The sequence below is a fragment of the Gopherus flavomarginatus genome, chromosome 18 (genome assembly GCF_025201925.1).
Source record: "Gopherus flavomarginatus isolate rGopFla2 chromosome 18, rGopFla2.mat.asm, whole genome shotgun sequence".
NCBI classification, from domain to species: Eukaryota; Metazoa; Chordata; order Testudines; family Testudinidae; genus Gopherus; species Gopherus flavomarginatus.
Window position 1 is genome coordinate 6,820,951 of NC_066634.1, and position 21,768 is coordinate 6,842,718.

The 21,768-nt window shown below is 56.1% G+C and overlaps 1 protein-coding gene and 1 long non-coding RNA gene across 2 annotated transcripts; both read right to left on the reverse strand.

The window, feature by feature from the left end:
- Nucleotides 1-616: 616 nt before the first annotated feature.
- On the reverse strand, nucleotides 617-21,277 carry LOC127036939 (zinc finger protein 436-like). The gene is made up of 7 exons (XM_050928225.1): nucleotides 21,007-21,277; nucleotides 20,266-20,392; nucleotides 17,153-18,027; nucleotides 14,011-14,104; nucleotides 9,574-9,690; nucleotides 6,849-6,943; nucleotides 617-5,262 (listed from the first exon to the last, which is right to left on the reverse strand). Exons 2-7 carry the CDS (start codon nucleotides 20,363-20,365, stop codon nucleotides 4,429-4,431), a joined length of 2,115 nt encoding a protein of 704 aa, XP_050784182.1. The 5' UTR covers nucleotides 20,366-20,392; nucleotides 21,007-21,277; the 3' UTR covers nucleotides 617-4,428.
- Nucleotides 9,461-13,634, reverse strand: LOC127036613 (uncharacterized). The gene is made up of 2 exons (XR_007770191.1): nucleotides 13,538-13,634; nucleotides 9,461-9,690 (listed from the first exon to the last, which is right to left on the reverse strand). It is a non-coding gene; the product is annotated as an uncharacterized LOC127036613 (long non-coding RNA).
- Nucleotides 21,278-21,768: the final 491 nt, after the last annotated feature.

The window sequence follows — 21,768 nt, forward strand, 5'->3', positions numbered from 1 at the left end:
GGGGAACCCCCCCCCACACACACACACACACCACACACACATTCTAGGGCAAGGATAGCCAATAGGCAGATTGTAGGCCAAATCCAGACCACCAGACACTTCTGAACGGACCCTGAAATCTCTTAATTTACTTCACCATTATCGATTTTTTTATTATTTTCTCTAGAGTCTGGACCTTGACCAAGAAATTTGGACTGTGACAAAAACGAAGGGCCTACCCCTGTTCTAGGGGAACTAGGCCTCTGCTCCCCCTGTCCTCCCCCACCCACGTGGCCTTGGGGGGAAACTGCAGAGAGGAGCCAGCCAGCAGGGGACAAAAGCAGCCAAAGCCTGGATTTCTGGTTCTTCAAACAATCTACAGTTTTGACTAGGCTGTCTCTGCCCTGTGCTGATCAGCTGTTTGCTCCACGCCTCCCCATCCCTTCTCACAGTCTCTTCACCTCATTTTCACTACACACCTGCCCCTCCTTCCCTTCCGCTGATCCCCTCCAACCTCCCTCTCAAAAAATCACGGAACACACACACACACACACACACCCCTTGCTGGTTGTTTCTCTCTCTCTCTCTCTCTCTCTCATACAACACCCTACCTTGCTGGTTGCTTTTATTACACACATACACACACTCTCTGGAGCTGGTTCCCACCGGTTCGCGGGAACCGGTTGTTAAATTTAGAAGCCCTTTTAGAACTGGTAGTCCCGCAAGGGCTTTTAAATTTACCAAAGGCCCCAGCAGCTCCCTGCCCTTCCCCCGGCCTCAGCTCACCTCACTCCACCTCTGCCTGCTCCCCTGAACGCTCCCAAGGCTTCTCCTCCCCCTCCCTGGCTTCCCGTGAATCAGCTGTTCACACGGGAAGCCTGGGAGAGCTGAGAAGGAAGCAGTGGTTTCCTGCAGGTGAGCTGGGGCAGGGGGGCGGGGGTGCAAAGAGGGCTCCAGGCGCTGCACAGCTCTGGCCTGGCCCCTGGGCCTGGCCGGCTGGGTGCCCTGACTCTGGCTCCGGCCCAGCCCCTATCTCCAGGCAGCGTGGTAAGGGGGCAGGGAGCATGGAGGGGGGGTGTTGGATAGAGGGCAGGGGAGTTGGGGGGGTGGATTAGTGTCAGGGCTGTCAGAGGGCAGGGAACAGGGGGATTGAATGGGGGCAAGGGTCTCAGGGGGGCAGTCAGGAGGAAGCAGAGGTTGGATGGGGCGGCAGGGGGCAGTCAGGGGACAGGGAAGGGGGGTGGATGGGGCAGGAGTCCCAGGGAGGCATGACTCCCTCATGGGGTGAGGAAGAGGGAACTGGTTGTTAATATTTTGGCAGCTCATCACTGATTCTACCTATACACACACGCACCCTCCCTCCCTCGCGAGTTGTTTTTATTCTACATACACACACACACACACACCTTGTTGGTTGTTTTTATTGTATACACACAGACACACCCCTTGCTGGTTGTTTTTATCTCTCTCTCACACACAAACACACACACACACACCCTTTGCTGGTTGTTTTCTACACACACACACATACACACGCAACCTTGCTGGTTGTTTTTATTACACACACATACACCCTCCCTCTCTCCCTCATAGGCTTCTTTCTTGTAGATTTTGCAAACTTCAATTAGCAGTGCAAACAGACGCCCATCGTGAGACACACAACAGCAGCCAGGGAGCCAAGTGTCTCCTACCCCCTGCCTGAACAAAACCTGTTTATCACTTTCTGATGACCACTCTTAACTAGCGCCCCTTAAGAACCTCAGTATAGAGACAGAACTCCTTAAATCTCATCCATCTCACAAGGCTTAAGATGACCAGTGGATCACTGGCTCTTGGCAGAGACCTCAAACACCACCCTTTGGCGCACTATTAGGTAGACGATAGATCCAGGGGATCCCTAGAAATCCCACACGCCCCCTTATGCCCTCTGGATGGTTGCTTCAAGGGATCTCTGGGTCACACCTCTCTTCTTCCAGTAAGGGCAGCCACTGGCTCTTAATAAGCTGCCATTCCAAGCTTTTTTTGCCTGGACAGTGTACCAGAGCCCGCATTTGCTTTGCCCTTAATATGTAGTTTCCTTAGGGGATTCTTGAAGTGCGATGCATCAGCCTTCCCGTTCTTTGCTCTGCTGGTGCAGTATTCCCCACCCCCACTCCCCGGCGCCTGTCCCATCTGTCCAGATCGTCAGCTGTTCGGGGCAGCTCTCCTGCTACTCAGTGTCTGTGTCGCACACTGGAGCCCCATTCTCAGCTGCCCAGTGGGCACTACCTTAATAAACCAATTAATTTTTAAAAAGGCCTATCCGCCACGTAAATCCAGCTTAGGCCTTCAGAGTAAGACTCGGGCAGGGCGACAACATTACGCTGCTGCCTCTCAGCAGGCAGGTGGAATTTTGCCCGCTGCCCTCAGCACCGTCTCGGAGCCAGTGGTGCAGGGATGGACTTTCCTAGGGTCGTACATCCCAAGGCCACAAGGGATCACGGGGATCATCTAGTCTGACTTCCTGCGTAGCACAGGGCAGAGAACCGCCCCCAAGGAATCCGTTTGAAATAGCGTGGATCTTTTGGGGGGTTGGAGGGAGGGGAACCATCCAATCTTTATTTAAAAATGGCCAGCAATGGGGAATCCATCACCACCCTTGCTCCCATCGTTCAGCACCCTCATGGTTAAAATGATATTTCTAGTCTGAATTGGTCTGGCTTCAACTTCCAGCTATTGGATTGGGCTGGACCCTAGAGACCATTATCAAACATTAGTTCCCTATGGAGATACCTAGAAACTGTGACCAAGTCATCCCTCAACGTTCTCAACCCCTGAGCTCTTGGGGTCTCTCGCTATGAGGCAGGTTTTAGGACCCTTTAATCATTGTGGAGGTTAAGGCTAGGTTTATAGTGTGTGTGTGTGGGTGGGGGGGGTGTCGACCTAAGATATGCAACTTCAGCTACGCAAATCGCATAGCAGAAGTCGGCGTATCTTAGGTCTTTACCTGGCCATGAGGACAGTGGCAAATCGACCACTGTCGCTCCCCCAACTCCACTTCCGCCTCTCGCCATGGTGGAGTTCTGGAGTCGACAGCACAGTAGTGTAGACGAACCCTAAGATTTTGTCAGTTATTTTTAGTAAAGTCCCAGACAGGTCACAGGCAAGAAACACAAATTCATGGAAGCCTGAAACCTGTCTGAGACTTTTATTACAGATAACTGTTGGGGGGAGAGGTTGGCAGCCTGAGTCCCACTGTGTGTGTGTGGGGCGGGGGGGGCAGAAACAGATGGACACATGACACAGGTCCCTCCAGCACCAGCTACGGCCAGAATGGGGGAGGGAGAGCTCCAGCTCCGGCTGCTGAAGGTGGGGAAGGAAGGGATGGCCCTGGCTCAAGCCAGTGGTGAGGTGGGACAGCCACGGTCGCTGTGGGAGGGACAGACGGGGGACAGCTCCAGGCCCATCCGCTGACTGCTCTGGCCACAGCTGCTAACCATCTCAGCCACTGACCACCTTGGCTGTGGGGTGGGAGGCAGCACTAGCCCCCACCACTGCCGCAGGGTGCGGTTGAAGCCAAAGAAGTGACAGACGTCCATTAAAATTTCATGGAATCTGTGACCTCCATGACTAAATCGTATCCTTGAATCATTCTCGCAGCTCTTCTCTGAACCCTCTCCAGTTCACCAACATCCTTCTTGAATGATGGGCACCAGAACTGGACGCACTGGTGAGAGACAGGTGAAGAAGTTGAATTTCTTGAGTTTATTGTTCTTCAAGGTTAGTGACTTCTCCCCGAGCGGAGTCTCTGCCGGGTGTAACCACACACACCCTCCTCCCCCCACATACACTTTTCTCCCGTGGTTTCCACTCTGTCAGCAGCCAAGGTACCACCGAGCACAACACAGATCCACAGCAGACATGTCCACTATGATTAAACTTCCTGCTCCAGATTTCTCTTTGCTCGGACACGTGGAATACGTTGTGAATTCAAAAGGAATCTTTCCCCCAGGTGGACAGAGTGTCTCTTTCCCCTCCCCTGCCCCCCAGGGCTCTCCAAGGTGTTACAAGCACTGAGCTCTCCCATGTCCACGGTCACCATCCCACGTGAACTCTCCGAGGTGGCACAAGTGCTGAATTCCCCCATATCCATGGTCACCATCTCACATGGACTCTCTGAGGTGTCACAAACGGAGCTCCCCTGTCTCCGCAGTCACCATCCCACGTGGATCATCCAAGATCTAATAAGCATTGATCTCCCACAGAGGCCCTTTGTCCACGTGTCCCCTGTGGATTCTCCCAGGTGTAATAAGCCCTGAGCTCACCTGTGTCCGAGGCGTAATTAGCGTTGCATTCCCATGGGAACCCTTTGCCCACATGTCCAGCGTGTCCTTATTCCCAGCGTGGGTCTCTAACAAGGCACGAACAGTGCACCAAACCTTCCCCCCCGTCCCTCCCCCGGCCGGCTGCTCATAGTGGGTTGGCCGCGTGGGTCCCGTGGTGTAGGATGAGCGCCGAGCTCTGGCTGAAGCTTTTCCCGCACTGGGTGCATTTGTAGGGGCGCTCGCCGGTGTGGATGCGCTGGTGGCGGATGAGGTGGGAGCTGCGGCTGAAGCTCTTGGCGCACTGCAGGCAGCGGTAGGGCTTCTCGCCGGTGTGGATGCGCTGGTGCTCCAGCAGGCGGGAGCTCTCACAGAAGCGCTTGCCGCACTGGGCGCACTGGAAGGGCTTCTGGCCGGTGTGGAGGCGCTGGTGCTGGATGAGGTTGGAGCTCCAGGAGAAGCGCTTGCCGCACTGCGGGCAGTGGTAGGGCTTCTCGCCCGTGTGCATGCGCTGGTGCTGCAGCAGGTTGGAGTTCTGGGTGAAGCTCTTGGCGCAGGCCCCACACTTGTAGGGCTTCTCCCCCGTGTGGGTGCCCAGGTGGCGCATCAGGTGGGAGCTCTGGCTGAAGCCCTTGCCGCACTCCGTGCACTTGTAGGGCTTCCCTGGTGATGGGCGGGGGGCCGGGGCGCCAGCGTAGGGAGGGGCCTGGCCCGGCTGGTCCTCTGCCTCACTCCCCCAGGCCTGGCTGAGCCGCTCCACCGGGGAGTTTCCCTCCTGGCCCCCAGCCTCAGCCTCATCCTCATCCCTCCAGGCTGGGCCCAGACACTCCACTTCGGAGTCCCCCTGCTGCCCCCCGGCCTCGGCCCCCCAGGCTAGTTCTGGGTCCAGGCCCCGGTGATTGTTCCCAGCGGAGCCTCTTGTGGACATCCTGTGTGGCTGTGCGGCCTCAGAGATCTCCCACCTCAGGCTCACTCCTGCCACCTGTGGAGACAAGAGAGGGGTGAGTCACTCCCTGGGCCGAGGGAGACGCCAGGGGCTGCTCATTGCAGCTGGCTGGGAGTTTCTCATGGGGACGATATTTCAACAGGCAGCGTGCTTTTCTCCTATGAGGAATGGGGAATTTTCTGTAACATTCCAATGATTCTGTTCCCTCGGTGCTTTGCCTGGCCACCCCCGGTGCCCCCGGTTTAAAGATCTGCTCTTGGGGCGGAGCTGGAGAAAGGCTGAAATTAACCCATATCGATGGAAGCTCCGCAAAGACTGTGGGAACCCCAGGGACAGAGCAACTGATGCTTCTCCTCAGGAATCTCTGGCAGGTGGCACATGGGAACGCAGCATGGGTCCACAGGAGCTGGATAAGGAGATGAGACTCAAAGAGCTTGACTAGTTGAGCCTCAGTGAAAGAAGGCTGAGGGGAGATATGATCACTCTAGCTGTACGGGAGAACCCCGTTTATCTGGTCTAATTGAGATCAGGCCCAGATCAGATCATCAAAACTTTGGATAAACCGGAGAAAGAGAAAATATGATGCTGCAGCACCATCTAGTGGCCATAGGAGAGATCACCTACCTCTGGCCCTGCAGTCCTGGTTGTTCGGTAAATGCAGCAAGCCGGTTAGGGAGAGTTGGATAAACAGAGTTCTGCTGTACATCAGAGGGATAAACACCAGGGAGGGAGAGGAGTCACTTAAGTTAAGCACCAGTGTGGACACAAGAACAAATGGATATAAACCAGCCAGCAACAAGTTTAGGCTAGAAATTAGATGAAGATTTCTAGCCATCGGAGTGAAGTTCTGGAGGAGTGGGGGCCAAAAATCCTAACTAGCTTCCAGGCTGAGCTTGATAAGTTTACGGAAGGGATGATATGGTGACACTGTCTCCAATGGCATGTAGCCGATCTGTGATTGCTCACAGCAAATACCTCCACCGGCCAGTGATGAGACACTGCATGGGGAGGGCTCTGAGTTACTACAGAGAATCCGCCCCCAGGTGTCTGGCTGGTGGGTGTTGCTTACATGCTCAGTGTCCAACTGATCACCATATCTGGGGGGCAGGAAGGAATTTTTCCCTGGGTCAGATCAGCAGAGACCATGGGAGGTTTTTGTCTTTCTCTGCAGCATGGGACACGGGTCACTTGCAGGTTTAAACTAGTGTTAATGGTGGAGTCTCTGTAACTTGAAGTCTTCATGATTTGCGGACTTCCGTAACTCAGCGAGAGGTTAGAGGTCTGTTACAGGAATGGGTGGGTGAGGTTCTGTGGCCTGCAACGGGCAGGAGGGCAGACTAGATCATGATGGTCCCTTCAGGCCTTATGGTCTATGAAAGGCATCAGGTGGCTGGAATAAGGGTGGCTTTGGGAGAAAGTCAGCAGCTCTGGGACTACCAGGGAGATGGAGAGATCGAGAAAGGGATTCCCCAGCAGGTTGGTTGGGAGGACCACTGGCTTAGCCAGAAAGGACTACGGCTTAACCTTTAGTTCTCTATCCTACGACTTCCTGATGCTGGGTTCCAGTTAATAAACCATGCTATGCTTTGCAAACGCTGCCAGGCGCCACTGCAAATACTCGCTGAGGTGGATGGGTCCCTGAAGGGTGTACAAGTCTCTGACCAGGAGTCTAGCTCTGTTGGAGTCATTGGACAGAGCTCAGTGTGAAGCAGGAATGCTGGATCTCAAAAGCTCAGTATCAGAGGCGTTGATGCCATGTAGCCTACATGAAGGAAGAGTGAGACCCCTTGGGGGTCCACCACACATATGGGGTTCTTCCCAGGGGCTGTTCAAAAGCCGGGGTGCAGCACGGATTCTGCAGATCCGTCAGCCCACCCCAAATCACATTCAGAATTTTCCAGGTGGAAATTTTAATTTTGCCGACTCTTTTCAATTTTCCATTGGGAAACAGAAACAGAAGATTTTGTTCCAGGTCAGTTTGACCCAAATTGAAATATTTTGGATTGCTCAACTGGCCTGAAATATTTAGTTGCAAATCAGTTCAGCTTTAAACAGCATTTCATGTTAAATGCTTCTGTACAACAGGGCTAATAGCTCTTCCCTCCCTCATTGGATAAAAACATGAAGGACTGTGAAGCACTTGGAGATCTACTGATGAAAAACAGCTAGGTATTATTATTATTTCCAGTTTGTGGTGCATTGCCTCATGGGAGTTGTGTTTCAGGTACCTATTCTCTCATATGGGCTGGGCTCCCTGGCTGGACTATATCTCCCATGATGCAACACAGTCTCCCCCTCAGTGAGGCATGTGGTGCATCATGGGAGATGCAGTCTGGCCAGGCATCCAGGCCCATAGGCAAGAAGAGAGGCATGAGGCACATGAACTACAATTCCCATGATGCACCATGATGAAAGTTTACTACTGCACTAACTCAAGGTTTGGCAAAATTCAATTTTTAATATGTATAATTTTAATGGATTATATCAATGCTCATTTTTCAGATTTTTTTCTGGTTTTTATCGATTTGAATTTTCACAGTTGCATAAAATTATGGGGTTTGTCTTTTGTATTTTTATCAATTTAAATTTTCACAGTTATGGGAAATTGGATCAGACAATGGGAGAGAGTCAGACAATAATTATTTTATGACAGTAGATGTTGAGATTCAAAAAGTTAAAGCTTGATAATCGTTAAAACACAAATGGTCAATGTCCGATCAAAATGAGCAAAGTAAATATTCTTAAATCAGACTATGATGAGCAGCATTTTTCTTACTTTGCTTATCTGTAAATTTCAATTTTTAGCAATGGAAACATTGTTTTAGGAGTTTGTATGTGTGCACAGTGAAATCAACGTTTACCGAAAAAAACCCTTCAAAGTCAACTGAAAACAAAGCATTTTGAGGTCACCTCACTGCTCCCCAGTGAAGCATTTCCATTCAAGGATAGCAAAATATTCCACATCAAGCAAAAAAGGAGAAGTGAGTAGTGGCCTGGTTTGGTCTGGATACCCACCGACCCAGACGTGTTGCTATGCAGTTCGAGAAGGGAGGCTTTGCACTCGGAGCGGAAGGTGGTGAGATTTGAGATGCTCCAGTGGAGAATCCTACCACTCTCATTTTGGTCTGGAGCAGAGTAGAACCTACATGCCCTGCCGCAAGGCCCCTTAAAAGGAGGCAGGGTCAATCCCACCTGGGCCTTTAATAGCTCTGCAGACCAGGCTGTCAGTCACGAGCTCTGGGATGTAAATCAGGCTTGGCCATTTCCCCTTAAAGGGGCCGCTCACCCTGTGCCAGACCCAACAGCACCAAATATCACAGTGGGTACTCTTCACAGCAGTGTTGCCTAGTGGATAAAGCACAGCACACAGGTCAGCTGGGCTCTCTCTCCAGGTCTGCACTGGGTGACCTTCTGCATGCCACTTCCCCTGTCTGTGCAAAACGAGGACAATGGTAGCGCCCATTTTTTGACATGTTGCGAAAAGGGCCAATTGACTTGTTCACAGGACCAATGGGACGAAGTGGGAATGTTCTGTGATATTTGCATGACACTTATGCCCACCTGCATTGCTACCCAGTGGGCACACAAGGGTGAGCGCTGCTCTTGGGAGGTGAACTCCGCCTGGCTTCGCCTGAGGCCAACGGACTGAGAGGTGAGAAAAGTCGGCTTTTAGGGCAGGTTCATCTGCCCTCACTTGGGATGTGAAACAGCCAGAGGAAGAGAGCCTAAAACGGAGTTCACAGGAGCTTGGCTGGCAGATTGCACTGGCACGGCCAGGACGGACAATTTCTTGATCAGCATTTCTCAAACTGGGGGTCCTGACCCAAAAGGGGATCACAAGCCTATTGTAAGGGAGGGTCACAGCATTGCCACCCTTGCTTCTCTGCTCTCCAGACAACCAGCTCTGAAGGCAGCAGTGGCGGCTGGCCAGGTGCCCAGCTCTGAAGGCAGTGCCACCGACAGCAGCAGCGCAGAAGTAAGGGTGGCCTGGTATGGGTGGAGTAGATAGTCATTTTTGGGGGTGGCTGTCACAGCCTGAAATATTTTCAAAGGGGGTTCCAGCAAAAAAAAAGTATGAGAACCCCTGGTCTTGACCTTTATGGCTCTGTGCTAACCTAAGGATTTCCCCATGGTGGGTTGCAGGTGACCAATAAACCCAGCTCTGGTGTGAAAGGCTCCCTGGTGTTGATGCAAATACTGGACAATCAAAAGAAAGCAATTCAGCTGACCCAGCTAAGCTGTGTCTGGGATTTTATTTAGCCACTCTCAAAACACATGGCTTTTTAGGATCGATTCAGGATGCAACTCTTCCTTCTAAAGCCCAAACTGATCTCCCGCATTCCTCACCTGCACGGGTTCCCCTCAGGACCACCCTTTGCGTGGAGTCCTGGAGATGCGGGGCACAGGGCCCTTCCCCTCGCCTCATCTGGAACAGCAGGTCGTGGGGGAAGGGGGCTGGGAATCCTGTTCACGGGGAAAGGAAACAGGATCAAAGGTCAAATGAGCGCAATGAAGCCTGCTGTGTGATTTCGACTCGCCTCCTCTTTGTACTGGGTGTGGGCCAACTGGGTTGGGGGTGAGGGGAGAATCCTTCCTGACCCTTGCAGGTGCCTGGCTGAAGCCCTGAAGCATGAGGTTGGATTAAAGTCACTGTTTTAAGGCAGAGTTGGGGGTGGTCTGAGCAGGTTGAGGGGAGGTGATGGGTGGGGAGGATCGCCGCACAGAATCCCCAGTGCTGGATGGGTCAGTGGGGGGAAGGTGTGGGGAGGTCCCCAGGCAAGCAATATTGCTTTCCCCCAGAAAGGGATGAAGAGGGGGATTCCAGGGCCAGAAGGGACCACCCTGATGCCCAGCTGGAGATGAGATCAGAATATCAGAGACACCCGGTTTCTAATATCCCAGGGAAATGGGGCCTTCCCCAGTTCTATCAGGGCCTGCCCATGATCCTGTATAGCTCCACCTCCCCAAACAGACCCTACTATGCCCATAACATGCACGGCACCACAGTGGGTTCACTCGCCCCTGGACCCTCAATATTATCACCGAGTGCTCCCCAGCCGCAGTGCTCGCTCAGTCTGTGTGTGAAGGCGAGGATGCTAGCCCCCTTCTACAGAGAGGGAAGCTGAGGCACAGTGGGGTGCAGACACTTGCCCATGGCCACATGGCAGAGCCAGGAATGGAACCCTGGAATCCTGCTCTAGCAACTAGGCAAGCTGTCCTCAGTATCTCGTTAGCGCCAGGCCCAGCACTTGGGCCCTGGCAGAGCGAGGCGAGGGGGGGTGGGTGGGAGAGCTTGGGTAGTACAGCAGGCTCAGAGGGCTGCTTATTAACTTTCATGAGAGGGAAATCAAAGCTCAGGTGAGAGGAGGGATGATGTGGTAAATGGCAGTGACAGCTCTGCACAGACTTCCTGGGGTTGGCTGGGTCAGTGGGGAGGGGGAATGGGGGCACGCCCGTACAGACTGCCCGGACCTGGCTGGGACAGTGCGGAGGGGAGATGGGGGGGAGCCCCGCATAGACTCTCCAGGACTGCCTGGGTCGGGGGGGGGGAGGAGAGGAATGGGTGGATCCCAGCAAAGACTTTCCGGGGCTGACAGGGATGGGGTGGGAGGATCCCCACACAGACTCCGTGAGGCTGGCTGGGGCAGTGGTGGGGGGAGGAGGGATCCCCGCACAGACTCCCCGGGGGGGGCTGGGGCAGCGGGGGGGAGGGGGATCCCCGCACAGACCCCCGGGGGGGGCTGGGGCAGCGGGGGGGGAGGGGGGATCCCCGCACAGACTCCCCGGGGGGGGCTGGGGCAGCGGGGGGGAGGGGGGATCCCCGCACAGACTCCCCGGGGGGGGCTGGGCCAGCGGGGGGGAGGGGGGATCCCCGCACAGACTCCCCGGGGGGGGCTGGGGCAGCGGGGAGGAGCGGGGATCCCCGCACAGACTCCCCGGGGGGGGCTGGGGCAGCGGGGGGGGAGGGGGATCCCCGCACAGACTCCTGGGGGGGCTGGGGCAGCAGGGGGGAGGGGGGATCCCCATACAGACTCCCTGGGGGGGCGGGGAGAAGGGGGATCCCCGCACAGACTCCCCGGGGGGGCTGGGGGAGCGGGGGGGAGAGGGGATCCCCGCACAGACTCCCTGGAGGGGCGGGGGGGAGGGGGGATCCCCGCACAGACTCCCTGGGGGAGGGGGATTGGGGCAGTGGGGGGATCCCCCCACAGACTCCCCGGGGGGGCGGGGGCAGCGGGGAGAGGGGGATCCCCGCACAGACTCCTGGGGGAGGGGGGGCTGGGGCAATGGTGGGGGGAGGGGGGATCCCCGCACAGACTCCCGGGGCGGGGGGAGGGGAGATCCCCGCACAGACCCCCGGGGGGGCTGGGGCAGCGGGGGGGAGGGGGATCCCCGCACAGACCCCCGGGGGAGGGGGGCTGGGGCAGCGGGGGGATCCCCGCACAGACTCCCCAGGGGGGGCTGGGGCAGTGGGGGGATCCCCGCACAGACTCCCGGGGCGGGGGGAGGGGAGATCCCCGCACAGACCCCCGGGGGGGCTGGGGCAGCGGGGGGGAGGGGGATCCCCGCACAGACCCCCGGGGGAGGGGGGCTGGGGCAGCGGGGGGATCCCCGCACAGACTCCCCAGGGGGGGCTGGGGCAGCGGGGGGGAGGGGGAGGGGGATCCCCGCACAGACTCCCTGGGGGGCGGGGTCAGAGGGGGGGATCCCTGCACAGACTCCCCGGGGGGGGCTGGTGCAGCGGGGGGGAGGGGGGATCCCCGCACAGACCCCCGGGGGGGGCTGGCGCAGTGGGGGCATCCCTGCACAGACTCCCCGGGGGGGGTTGGGGCAGCAGGGGGGAGGGGGATCCCCGCACAGACTTCCGGGGGGGCTGGGGCAGCGGGGGGGGAGGGGGGATCCCCATACAGACTCCCTGGGGGGGCGGGGAGAAGGGGGATCCCTGCACAGACTCCCCGGGGGGGGCTGGGGCAGCGGGGGGGAGGGGGATCCCCGCACAGACTTCCGGGGGGGCTGGGGCAGCGGGGGGGAGGGGGGATCCCCATACAGACTCCCTGGGGGGGCGGGGAGAAGGGGGATCCCCGCACAGACTCCCCGGGGGGGCTGGGGGAGTGGGGGGGAGGGGGGATCCCCGCACAGACTCCCCGGGGGGGCTGGGGGAGCGGGGGGGAGGGGGGATCCCCGCACAGACTCCTGGGGGAGAGGGGGCTGGGGCAATGGTGGGGGGAGGGGGGATCCCTGCACAGACTCCCGGGGCGGGGGGAGGGGGGATCCCCGCAGACTCCTGGGGGAGGGGGGGCTGGGGCAATGGTGGGGGGAGGGGGGATCCCCGCACAGACTCCCGGGGGAGGGGGGAGGGGGGATCCCCGCACAGACTCCCGGGGGAGGGGGGCTGGGGCAGTGGGGGGAGGGGGATCCCCGCACAGACTCCCCGGGGGGGGCTGGGGCAGTGGGGGGAGGGGGGATCCCCTCACAGACTCCCTGGGGGGCGGGGTCAGAGGGGGGGATCCCCGCACAGACTCCCCAGGGGGGGCTGGGGCAGCGGGGGGGGAGGGGGAGGGGGATCCCCGCACAGACTCCCTGGGGGGCGGGGTCAGAGGGGGGGATCCCTGCACAGACTCCCCGGGGGGGGCTGGTGCAGCGGGGGGGAGGGGGGATCCCCGCACAGACCCCCGGGGGGGGCTGGCGCAGTGGGGGGATCCCTGCACAGACTCCCCGGGGGGGGCTGGGGCAGCAGGGGGGAGGGGGATCCCCGCACAGACTTCCGGGGGGGCTGGGGCAGCGGGGGGGAGGGGGGATCCCCATACAGACTCCCTGGGGGGGCGGGGAGAAGGGGGATCCCCGCACAGACTCCCCGGGGGGGCTGGGGGAGCGGGGGGGAGGGGGGATCCCCGCACAGACTCCTGGGGGAGGGGGGGCTGGGGCAATGGTGGGGGGAGGGGGGATCCCCGCACAGACTCCCGGGGCGGGGGGAGGGGGGATCCCCGCACAGACTCCCGGGGGGGGCTGGGGCAGCGGGGGGGAGGGGGGATCCCCGCACAGACTCCCGGGGCGGGGGGAGAGGGGATCCCCGCACAGACTCCTGGGGGAGGGGGGAGAGGGGATCCCCGCACAGACTCCTGGGGGAGGGGGGAGAGGGGATCCCCGCACAGACTCCCGGGGCGGGGGGAGAGGGGATCCCCGCACAGACTCCTGGGGGAGGGGGGGCTGGGGCAATGGTGGGGGGAGGGGGGATCCCCGCACAGACTCCCCGGGGGGGGCGGGGAATGGGGAGACTCCCGCCCACCCCCCTCATGCCGGGCTCCCCTCTCACCCCCCCGGGCGCTGCTCCGCCGCCGCCGCCCCGGGCCCCGCGCAGCTGGACGGACCCGTCCCGGCCGGGCAGCCGCACCCGGAAGCTCCGGTCTCAGTTACACTCTCTGGCCCCGCCCCCACGCGCCGCTCTGCCCCGCGGCCCCCGGCTCGCTGGTTTTAACCCGCCCCTCGCCGGGGCGCTGGGCGTGCCAACCCCCCGGGCTGGCCGGGAGTCTCCCGGCGGCTCCTGACACCGATCCGGGAGCGGCGGGCACGGCGAACTGACGTGGATACTGTGACGTGTGGACCGAGCCTGAGTGACGTTGGAGCCTCAGTCTCCGGCCCCTAAACCACCTGGGCACTTGTGAAAAAAAATTACATCCCTGCCCGTGCTTCTCCTTATGGCTGAGGTCCGTGGGACAGCCCCATCCAAGACCTGGGGCAGGCGTGTGCCGAGACCGGGGTGACCCGCTGGCGAGGGGTTACACTCACCCGGCTGGGACTCGGCAGCACAGGGCCCTTCGGTTGCAGACGCTCTTCGGTGGCGGGTAAGAAACCCGGCCACCAAAGCCAGGAGCACCCGCCGCTGAAATACCGCCAAAGGCCGTCCCCGACGGAAGGACGCTCTGCCAAATTGCCACCAAACACCAGGACACAAAATAGCGGGACAAATGGCCTCCCAACCATATTCTGGTCGGGACGCGGGACAAACCCCTTAAAATCGGGACATCTGGTCACTCTATGAGAGATTGAAAGGGTTCCCTTGGGGAATCCCCTGCTTAACACTCTCCTTTGCGGTGCTGCTCACAGAAGACTTGACAATGGTTGGGCAGCTGGTGTGATATGACCACTGTCTGTCATGCTACCCACTGTTGTCTCCTTGTTCTCGTCTGTCTCCATGGTGGGTCTTGTCTTATCCTCCCAAGTTTCACTTTTTTTTCCCAGTGGTTGTACCAGCCATAGCCCAGGACTCCATTACGCTAGGCGCTGTACATTATTTATTTGGTGTAGTACAGTAGCACTAGGAGGCCCAGGCGTGAACTCCACTGCACCAGGTGCTGTACAAGCACAGAACCAAAAGCCGGCTCCAAAGAGCTACTGGAATAGAAATAATGGCAAACACCCATTTTGCTTTTGAATGTCAAGTGCTTTAATGTTTCTGCAGTTATTTCTTCTGTGCATAACAAAGGTTTGAAAGCACCTTTATCATAGGTTCGCTATGGCACAAGCAGGCCAGAGACACTCAACACAGCCTCTGGAATACGATAAAAGGGCTTAATATTGCAAAGCCAAGGTTCTTAAAAATATTTAAAATCGGAGCTGGGCACAGAATGGATTTTTTCAGTTCGCTGATAATGCTGGAAATAATAAATAAATAAATAGACATAATGAATTGCAGAGTGATGCTAAAAGGAAATTTTCTGAAATTTGGATTGCAAAGTCAAAACAAAAAGTTGTTTCAGATCAACATTTCATTTGACCCGAAATTAAACATTTTATTTCAACTCTAAGCATTTTATAAAACAAAAACGGAAGGAAATTATGAGACAAAAAGTCACTTTGAAGTAAAAAAAACACATAGATAAAATGGTTCACTTTGCAAGTGTCAAAAGAAAATATATATTTTTGGGAAACCAGCACAAAGTCACCAAATATTTTGGTGCCAGCGAATCTATATTTGTGACCAATAATAATCCATCAGAATAATTTTGCCCTGCTCCAATCTTAACACCTTCAAGCCTCTCCAACACAAAACTTTTCCCTCTGTTGTTCCATCTGCCAAATTGCATGAAAAGAAGTGAAAAAAAGATGCAATCAAATCCCGGCCTAATGACCCTTTGTCAAACAGGGAGCCACTTTCACTGTTGCAGGGATATGACATGATCGTCGATGAGAGGAAATCATCCACAGGGCAGATTGTCCATTAAAATATGGTTATGAAAATAGTTCCACATGAAAGGATATATTTGTCTATTGTTTTTCTTTTTGCATTTTTTTGGTTTTGTTTTGTTTTTTAAGAAAAGAACTAGAAAATACCATACTAAGGCGCTAGTTGAAAGAGCACAGAGGAACATGATGTGGTTAAGAGATAATAATGGCACTGTAGTTAGAGACTCTTGTGATTCTTACACACAAACAGGGCCGAGTTAAGGTTAACCAGAAAGCCATAACTAGCATTTCCTGCTTCAATAGGCCATTGATCTACTCGGGAATTGGCAAAGTACAACCCTAAATTGTAATTTTAGCATTTCACGACTTGAAAGAACACTGGTAGAAAGGAGAGGTGGTGTTTCTGGTCAGCCTCGGGCATGACATTTATATGCAGAGCTGGTGGGGAAAATGAGGGGATTTTGCCACAGAAACTTCAGATAAAAATGGGACGGGAAAGGGAGAGTTTTTGCTGAAATTTTCCACAGGAAATTTCAAGCTTTTGGCAAAAAAAACAAACAAAAAAACCCCAAATACAAACTCATGCCTGAAAACTGAAACATTTTCCCCAAAACTTGACATATTTTTGGCCAAATCACAAAATATTTAAATTCTGAAATGCCATGACGGTGCCTCATAGGAGTTGTAGTTCAGGGACTTCATGCTCCTATTCTCCTCAGTCAGACTACATCTCCCATGACGCATTCAGGTCACCCTGCAGATGACCTAGCATGATGCCTCATGGCAGTCACATGCCCACATTGCATCATGGGAGATGTAGTCTTGATGGTTAGCCTGGCCTACAGCATGGGGCAACCAAAGTGCAACTCCCATGATTCACTGAAGTGGCTCAGGAACAGGAGATCAGGGAGAAATGGGTTTTTTACCCATGAAAGCATATGCCCAAATAAATCTGTTAGTCTTTAAGATGCCACTCCTTGTTATGTTTTTAGGGGAGACCATGGTGCATCATGGGAAATGCAGTCCAACCAAGAAGCTCAGCCTAGAGTGGAGAATGAGGGCATGAAGCAATTGCACTACAACTCCCATGAGGCAGTTCAGCAGTATTTCAGAATAGAAAAATTTCAGTTTTTGGCTGCTGTTTCTCCAACAAAAAAACTGAAACTTTCTGGAGGAATCAGACACATTTTATTGGCTCAAACCCCCAATTTTCCAGCCGAAAAACAATTCATTAATAATACTACCTAGCACTTTTCATCAACAGATCTCAAAGCACTTTAGTATCATTACCTCCACTTTGCAGATGGGGAAAAAGAGGCACAGAAAGGGAAAGTGACTTGCAGCAGGGGAGAGCTAGGAATAGAACTCAGGTCTTGTGAGTGCCAGTCCAGGCCAGTGCCCTCCCCTTGAGGGCAGACTGCTCTAAAGAGAGCCCACTGTGTGATATTTGGCAACACTGGGTTTGTGACCGGGTGGGCATGGCTTCATTGAAGCCCCCAGAGTGTGTGACGGACAACTAGGCTGGCGCAGCTGAGACTGGCCCTGCCTCCTCTTAAAGGGCCAGCATACCCTTTATTTGTATGGTCTCTACACCACGTGACTGGGTCCGTCACCGGGTGAATGGCCCCTTTAAAAGGCAGTGAGTGTGGCCTCACCAGAGCCACCAGAGCATGAGACCGACAACCAGGTTGGCACAGCTGATGCTGGCCCCGCCTCTTCTTAAAGGGACCAACACCCCCCTTTATTTGTAGGGTCTCTGCGCTGCATGGCTTCTCTGGTGGGTGATGAGCCCTGATCGCTGACGGAAGCTCTTGCCACACTCGCCACACCGGTAGGGCTTTTCCCCTGTGTGGATCCGCCGGTGGATGGTCAGGTGGGAGCTGACAGAGAAGCCCCGGCCGCACTCGGCGCAGCGGTATGGCCGCTCCCCGGTGTGGGTCCGCTGGTGGAGATTGAGGGTGGAGCTCTGGCTGAACCGCTTCCCGCAGTGGTGGCACTGGTAGGGCTTCTCTCCCGTGTGGGTGCGCTGGTGCTTGGCCAGGTGGGAGCTGACGGCGAAGCTCCGCCCGCACTCGGTGCACTTGTAGGGCTTCTCCCCCGTGTGGGTGCGCCGGTGCAGCACCAGGGTGGAGCTTTGGCTGAAGCTCTTCCCACACTCACCACACCGGTAGGGCTTCTCCCCCGTGTGGATCCGGCGGTGGATGGTCAGGTGGGAGCTGACCGAGAAGCTCTTCCCGCAGTCGGGGCACTGGTAGAATCTCTCTGCTGCCGGGACCCGCGGCTGGGGTGGCTGCGGCGGCAGCTGGACAGGGCGCACACTTTGGCCGAAACTGCCCCCACACTGGGTGCACACGGTCTGGCTCCCTCCAGGCTGGGAGAGAGGCAGAGCCTGGACCCGCTGCAGGGCAGCGCTGCCCTCTTTGAGTTTCTTCAGGCCCTCGCTGTTGGCAGCCGTTTTGCTCCATGGTTTTCCTGCTGGCCTGGCCTGGCTCTGGCAAGTGGCTGCGTGGCCTGGGGCCTGGTAAACGTTCCCTTCAGATCTCATCCCTGGTAACGTCCTGTGGGACTGTGCTGTCTCGGGGCCTCCCTGCTGCAGGGCTGGGTTAATAATTCCACTATCTGTGAGGATAAAGAAAGAATCCAAACATGATTTTCCAGACTGTTATCTCATCAGCACCTCACCATTCTGCTTCCTTGTTCCCCAGAATCTTAACTTTCATTTAAAAAAAAAGTCTCTAGCTGCTATAGTTGTGCAGAAAACCAGGAAAATGCAAACTGAGGGCATAACTGAGGCTGCTCGAGTCTGCTGAGAGCCTGAGCCTGTTGCTGTGTGAGGTGTGAATTCGCTGAACAATGGTTCTGAGAAGTGCGGGCAGAGCTTATTTTACATGTGGGACTTGGAAGGGTAGCACTAGCTTCCCCCCATCCCACCCAATTTGCTGCCAGAGCTGGGGAGGAAAGAAGAACAACTGAGGGGCATGGAAATGATCTCATTAGAATGCCGAAAAATAAACCCAGCTGCCTTAATAACCCTTCCACAGTTGTTCTTCCATCTCATACATGGACAGGCAGTGATGAGGGGAGGGAGCTACTGCCCAATGTGGGGTAGGGTAGGTGGAAAGCCATGAGTGATGCATCCGCCACTCCTGACTGCATGCCCCTTTGAGCAGGGACCGTCTTTCTGTTCTGGGTTTGTATAGCACATAGCACAATGAGGTCCTGGGCCATTACCGGAGCTCCTAGGCGCTACCATAATACACTTAATACATCATTTATGGCGCCTAGCACAATGGGGTCCTGAGCCATGACCGGGGCTCCCAGTGTTACCGTAATACACCCACTAAATAACAATGATAACAACAGTTGTAATCCTCTCCTATACGAGGTACAATTGAGAGAATTCACAAGCAGAGCTAGGCAAATAATGGCTTTTTTAATCCACTGACAATTCGGAAAAATTTTAAAAAATCAATTTCAGGTACAACCGAAAATAAAAATTTTCAGGTATTCAAAAAGTCATATATATACACATCTATATATTGATTTGGGTGGAAGGGAACGTTTCATTTTGAGAAAATCAAACTGTTATTTTTATTTTGACCCTTTCTAACCATTTTCTCGGGGGGAGGAGGTAGGTTATTATATATAAAAATAAAGGATATTTTGAAACCAACAGTCATTTCACACTGAAAAACTGAAACATTTCATCCAAGACTCTGAGTTTAGGTGGAATTTAATTTATTTAATATTTCGGGGAAACTGAAAGAATGTGGCAGAACTGACATGATTTGACCGAGGTCACCCAGCCAGAGAGATGGCAATAGGTCTGCTGAGTTCCAGCCCAGGGCTCTATCCACTAGGCCATGCTGCCTCGCGTTTTCTTTCTCCTGCCTCGTGAGCCTTGGCTACTTAGGCTGTGAGCTCTCGGAGGCAGAGCGCGTCTCTCAATATGATGACGACCTCTTGAGGGTCTGTACAACCCTGGCCTGGGCCTGGCACCACAGCGTGCTACGGAGTCTGAGTGCTAGGGTAACAATGCTATAATTTAGTTCTGCCAAAGCTGAAGAGATTGAAGAGCGGGTAAGTCTGGGTGGGGGAGAAGAGATGGAGTGGGAAGCAGTATGGACTAGTGGCTAAAGCACTGGACTGGGGTTCAGGACCCAGCTTTGCCACTCGCCTGAGGGTGACCTTGATAAATCACTTTATCTCTCCGTACCTCAGTGTCCTCATCTATAGCATGGGGATAAGGATACAGCTCTCCTGAGGGAGAGCGCAATACCACAGCCAGATATTATGAGCAATGCCACAGCAAAATTCTTCGGACAAACCCCTTTTTTCAGCGAAAAACACAGGCCCAGGTCGCCTGAACGCCGTATGAATTGGAGTCGAGTTTGGCAAATTGTTTCAGTCACTCAAAAAAAGATGGAACAAATCCAAACGTTTGGATCAGTTGGATTAAAAGACTTTTCATTTCCAAATTTCCTTTGCTTTTATTAAATAGTAATTTTGAAAACAGTAAAAAGTGCCTGAAATCGAGAGGAAACGTTTCGGTTTACATCAAACACGTTTTGTCTGACCCAAAATTTTTGTTGCAGGACGACCCCTAAAGGTTTTTTTCCCCCGTTTTCCAGATCTGCCTCGTAACCAAAACCATCAGTTATTAGCTCAGCTGTAGCCGCGGCATTTCTGACCCTTCTTTCTCATCCCAGGCGTGGAGGCGATTGTCTCCTTCCCTCTCACTTGGATTCAGGGGATGGGGGAATTGACACCCCAAATTTAAGGGGGAGAACCCAGGGCTAGAGCCAATCCGGACACATCAGAGCCTGCCCAGGCCCGAATGTCAAGGGGGAGCCTTACCCCGAGAGAGGAGCGTCCCATAGTTCTCTGGAACCATGTCCCTGTAGACAGGCCTTGGAGCGGGGTCCAGCAGAGCCCACTGGATCTCAGCAAAATACATCGGACCTGCCTCTAATATCCCAGCGCCCTGGAATGAGAAGGGTCTGAGCTTGGGGCAACCCAGCATCCAGCCCCATGCTTCCCAGCTCAGCCCTACCCCCCTCAGTCCAGCCCCACATCCTCCACCACAGCCCTTCCCTCCTCAGTCCAGCCCCACGTCCTCCGGCTCAGCCCTGCCTCCCTCAGCCCAGCCCCAAATTTCCTCCAGCTCAGCCCCGCCCCTCTAACCCCAGCCCCACGTCCCTGCAGCTCAGCCCTGACCCCCTCAGTCCAGACCCACATCCTCTGGCTCAGCCCTGCCCTCCTCAGTCCAGCCCCACATCCACCAGTTCAGCCCTGCCCCTCTAACTCCACCCCACATCCCTGCAGCTCAGCCCTGCCCCTCTAACCTCAGCCCTACAGCTCTGCTTCACTCACCCTAACCCCAAATCCTCCCCATCTCAGCCCTGGCCCTCACTGTGTGTTGTGTCTCTACAGCGCCTAGCACACTGGGGTCCTGGGCCATCAGTGGGGTGCCTAGTGCTACCGTAATACCCCTCATAAACAATGTACAGCACCCAGCACAGTGGGGCTCTTGGCGTGTGCCGGGCTCTCCGAGCCACGACTGCGATCGCAAACAAGAAGGCGGAGCCCTAATCTTACCTAGCGCTTTGCGGAGCGCCTCAGCCCGCTGCGCAGAGGGGGAAACTGAGGCACAGAGAGGGCGGGGACCCACGAGTCGCCGAGCGGAACCCAGGCGTCCTGCGCTAGCCGCGCCCCCCGGGGAGCCTCCAGCCTGGCTGCCGGGGGGACCTGCCCTGCCAGGCCGCCGCCGCCGCCTACCTGGGCCCGGGCCCGGGCCCGGTCGGGCAGCCCCAGCCGGCGCGGCGGAGGCCGGGGCCGGGGTCGGGGCGGGGCGCTGGGCTGCGCACGCCGCTGACCCGGGAAGTTCAGCCCCCGCCGGGGTGAGCGGGGAGGACGGAGCCGCGGGGCGGGGCTGAGCCGAGCGGCGCGGAGAGACTCGGAGCGCCCCGCCCCATCGGCCCCCAGAGCCTGGCTGGGTCCCCGAGGCCCCCTCCTGCCCCACACCCAGACCCCCCCTAGAGACCCTGGGCCCCCTCCCGCCCCACATCCGGACCCCCAACACCCCTCCCACCCCACAGCAAGACCCCCCAGAGACCCTGAGCCTCCCACCCCACACCCCCAACACCCCTCCCGCCCCACAGCCAGACCCCCCAGAGACCCTGAACCCCCTCCTGCCCCACACCCAGACCCCCAACACCCCTCCCGCCCCACAGCCAGACCCCCCAGAGACCCTGAACCCCCTCCTGCCCCACACCCAGACCCCCAACACCCCTCCCGCCCCACAGCCAGAGCCCCCAGAGACCCTGAACCCCCTCTTGCCCCACACCCAGACCCCCAACA

Excerpts from the sequence above, each read along its gene's own strand:
- LOC127036939 (XM_050928225.1), bottom strand. The coding sequence starts at position 20,365 with ATGTATTTTGCTGAGATCCAGTGGGCTCTGCTGGACCCCGCTCCAAGG. Across the intron at positions 6,944-9,573 it reads CCTGAGGGGAACCCGTGCAG|CATTCCTGCTTCACACTGAG; the intron begins GTGAGGAATGCG and ends TTTGAGATCCAG. Across the intron at positions 5,263-6,848 it reads TCAGGGACCCATCCACCTCA|GTGGCAGGAGTGAGCCTGAG; the intron begins GCGAGTATTTGC and ends TTGTCTCCACAG.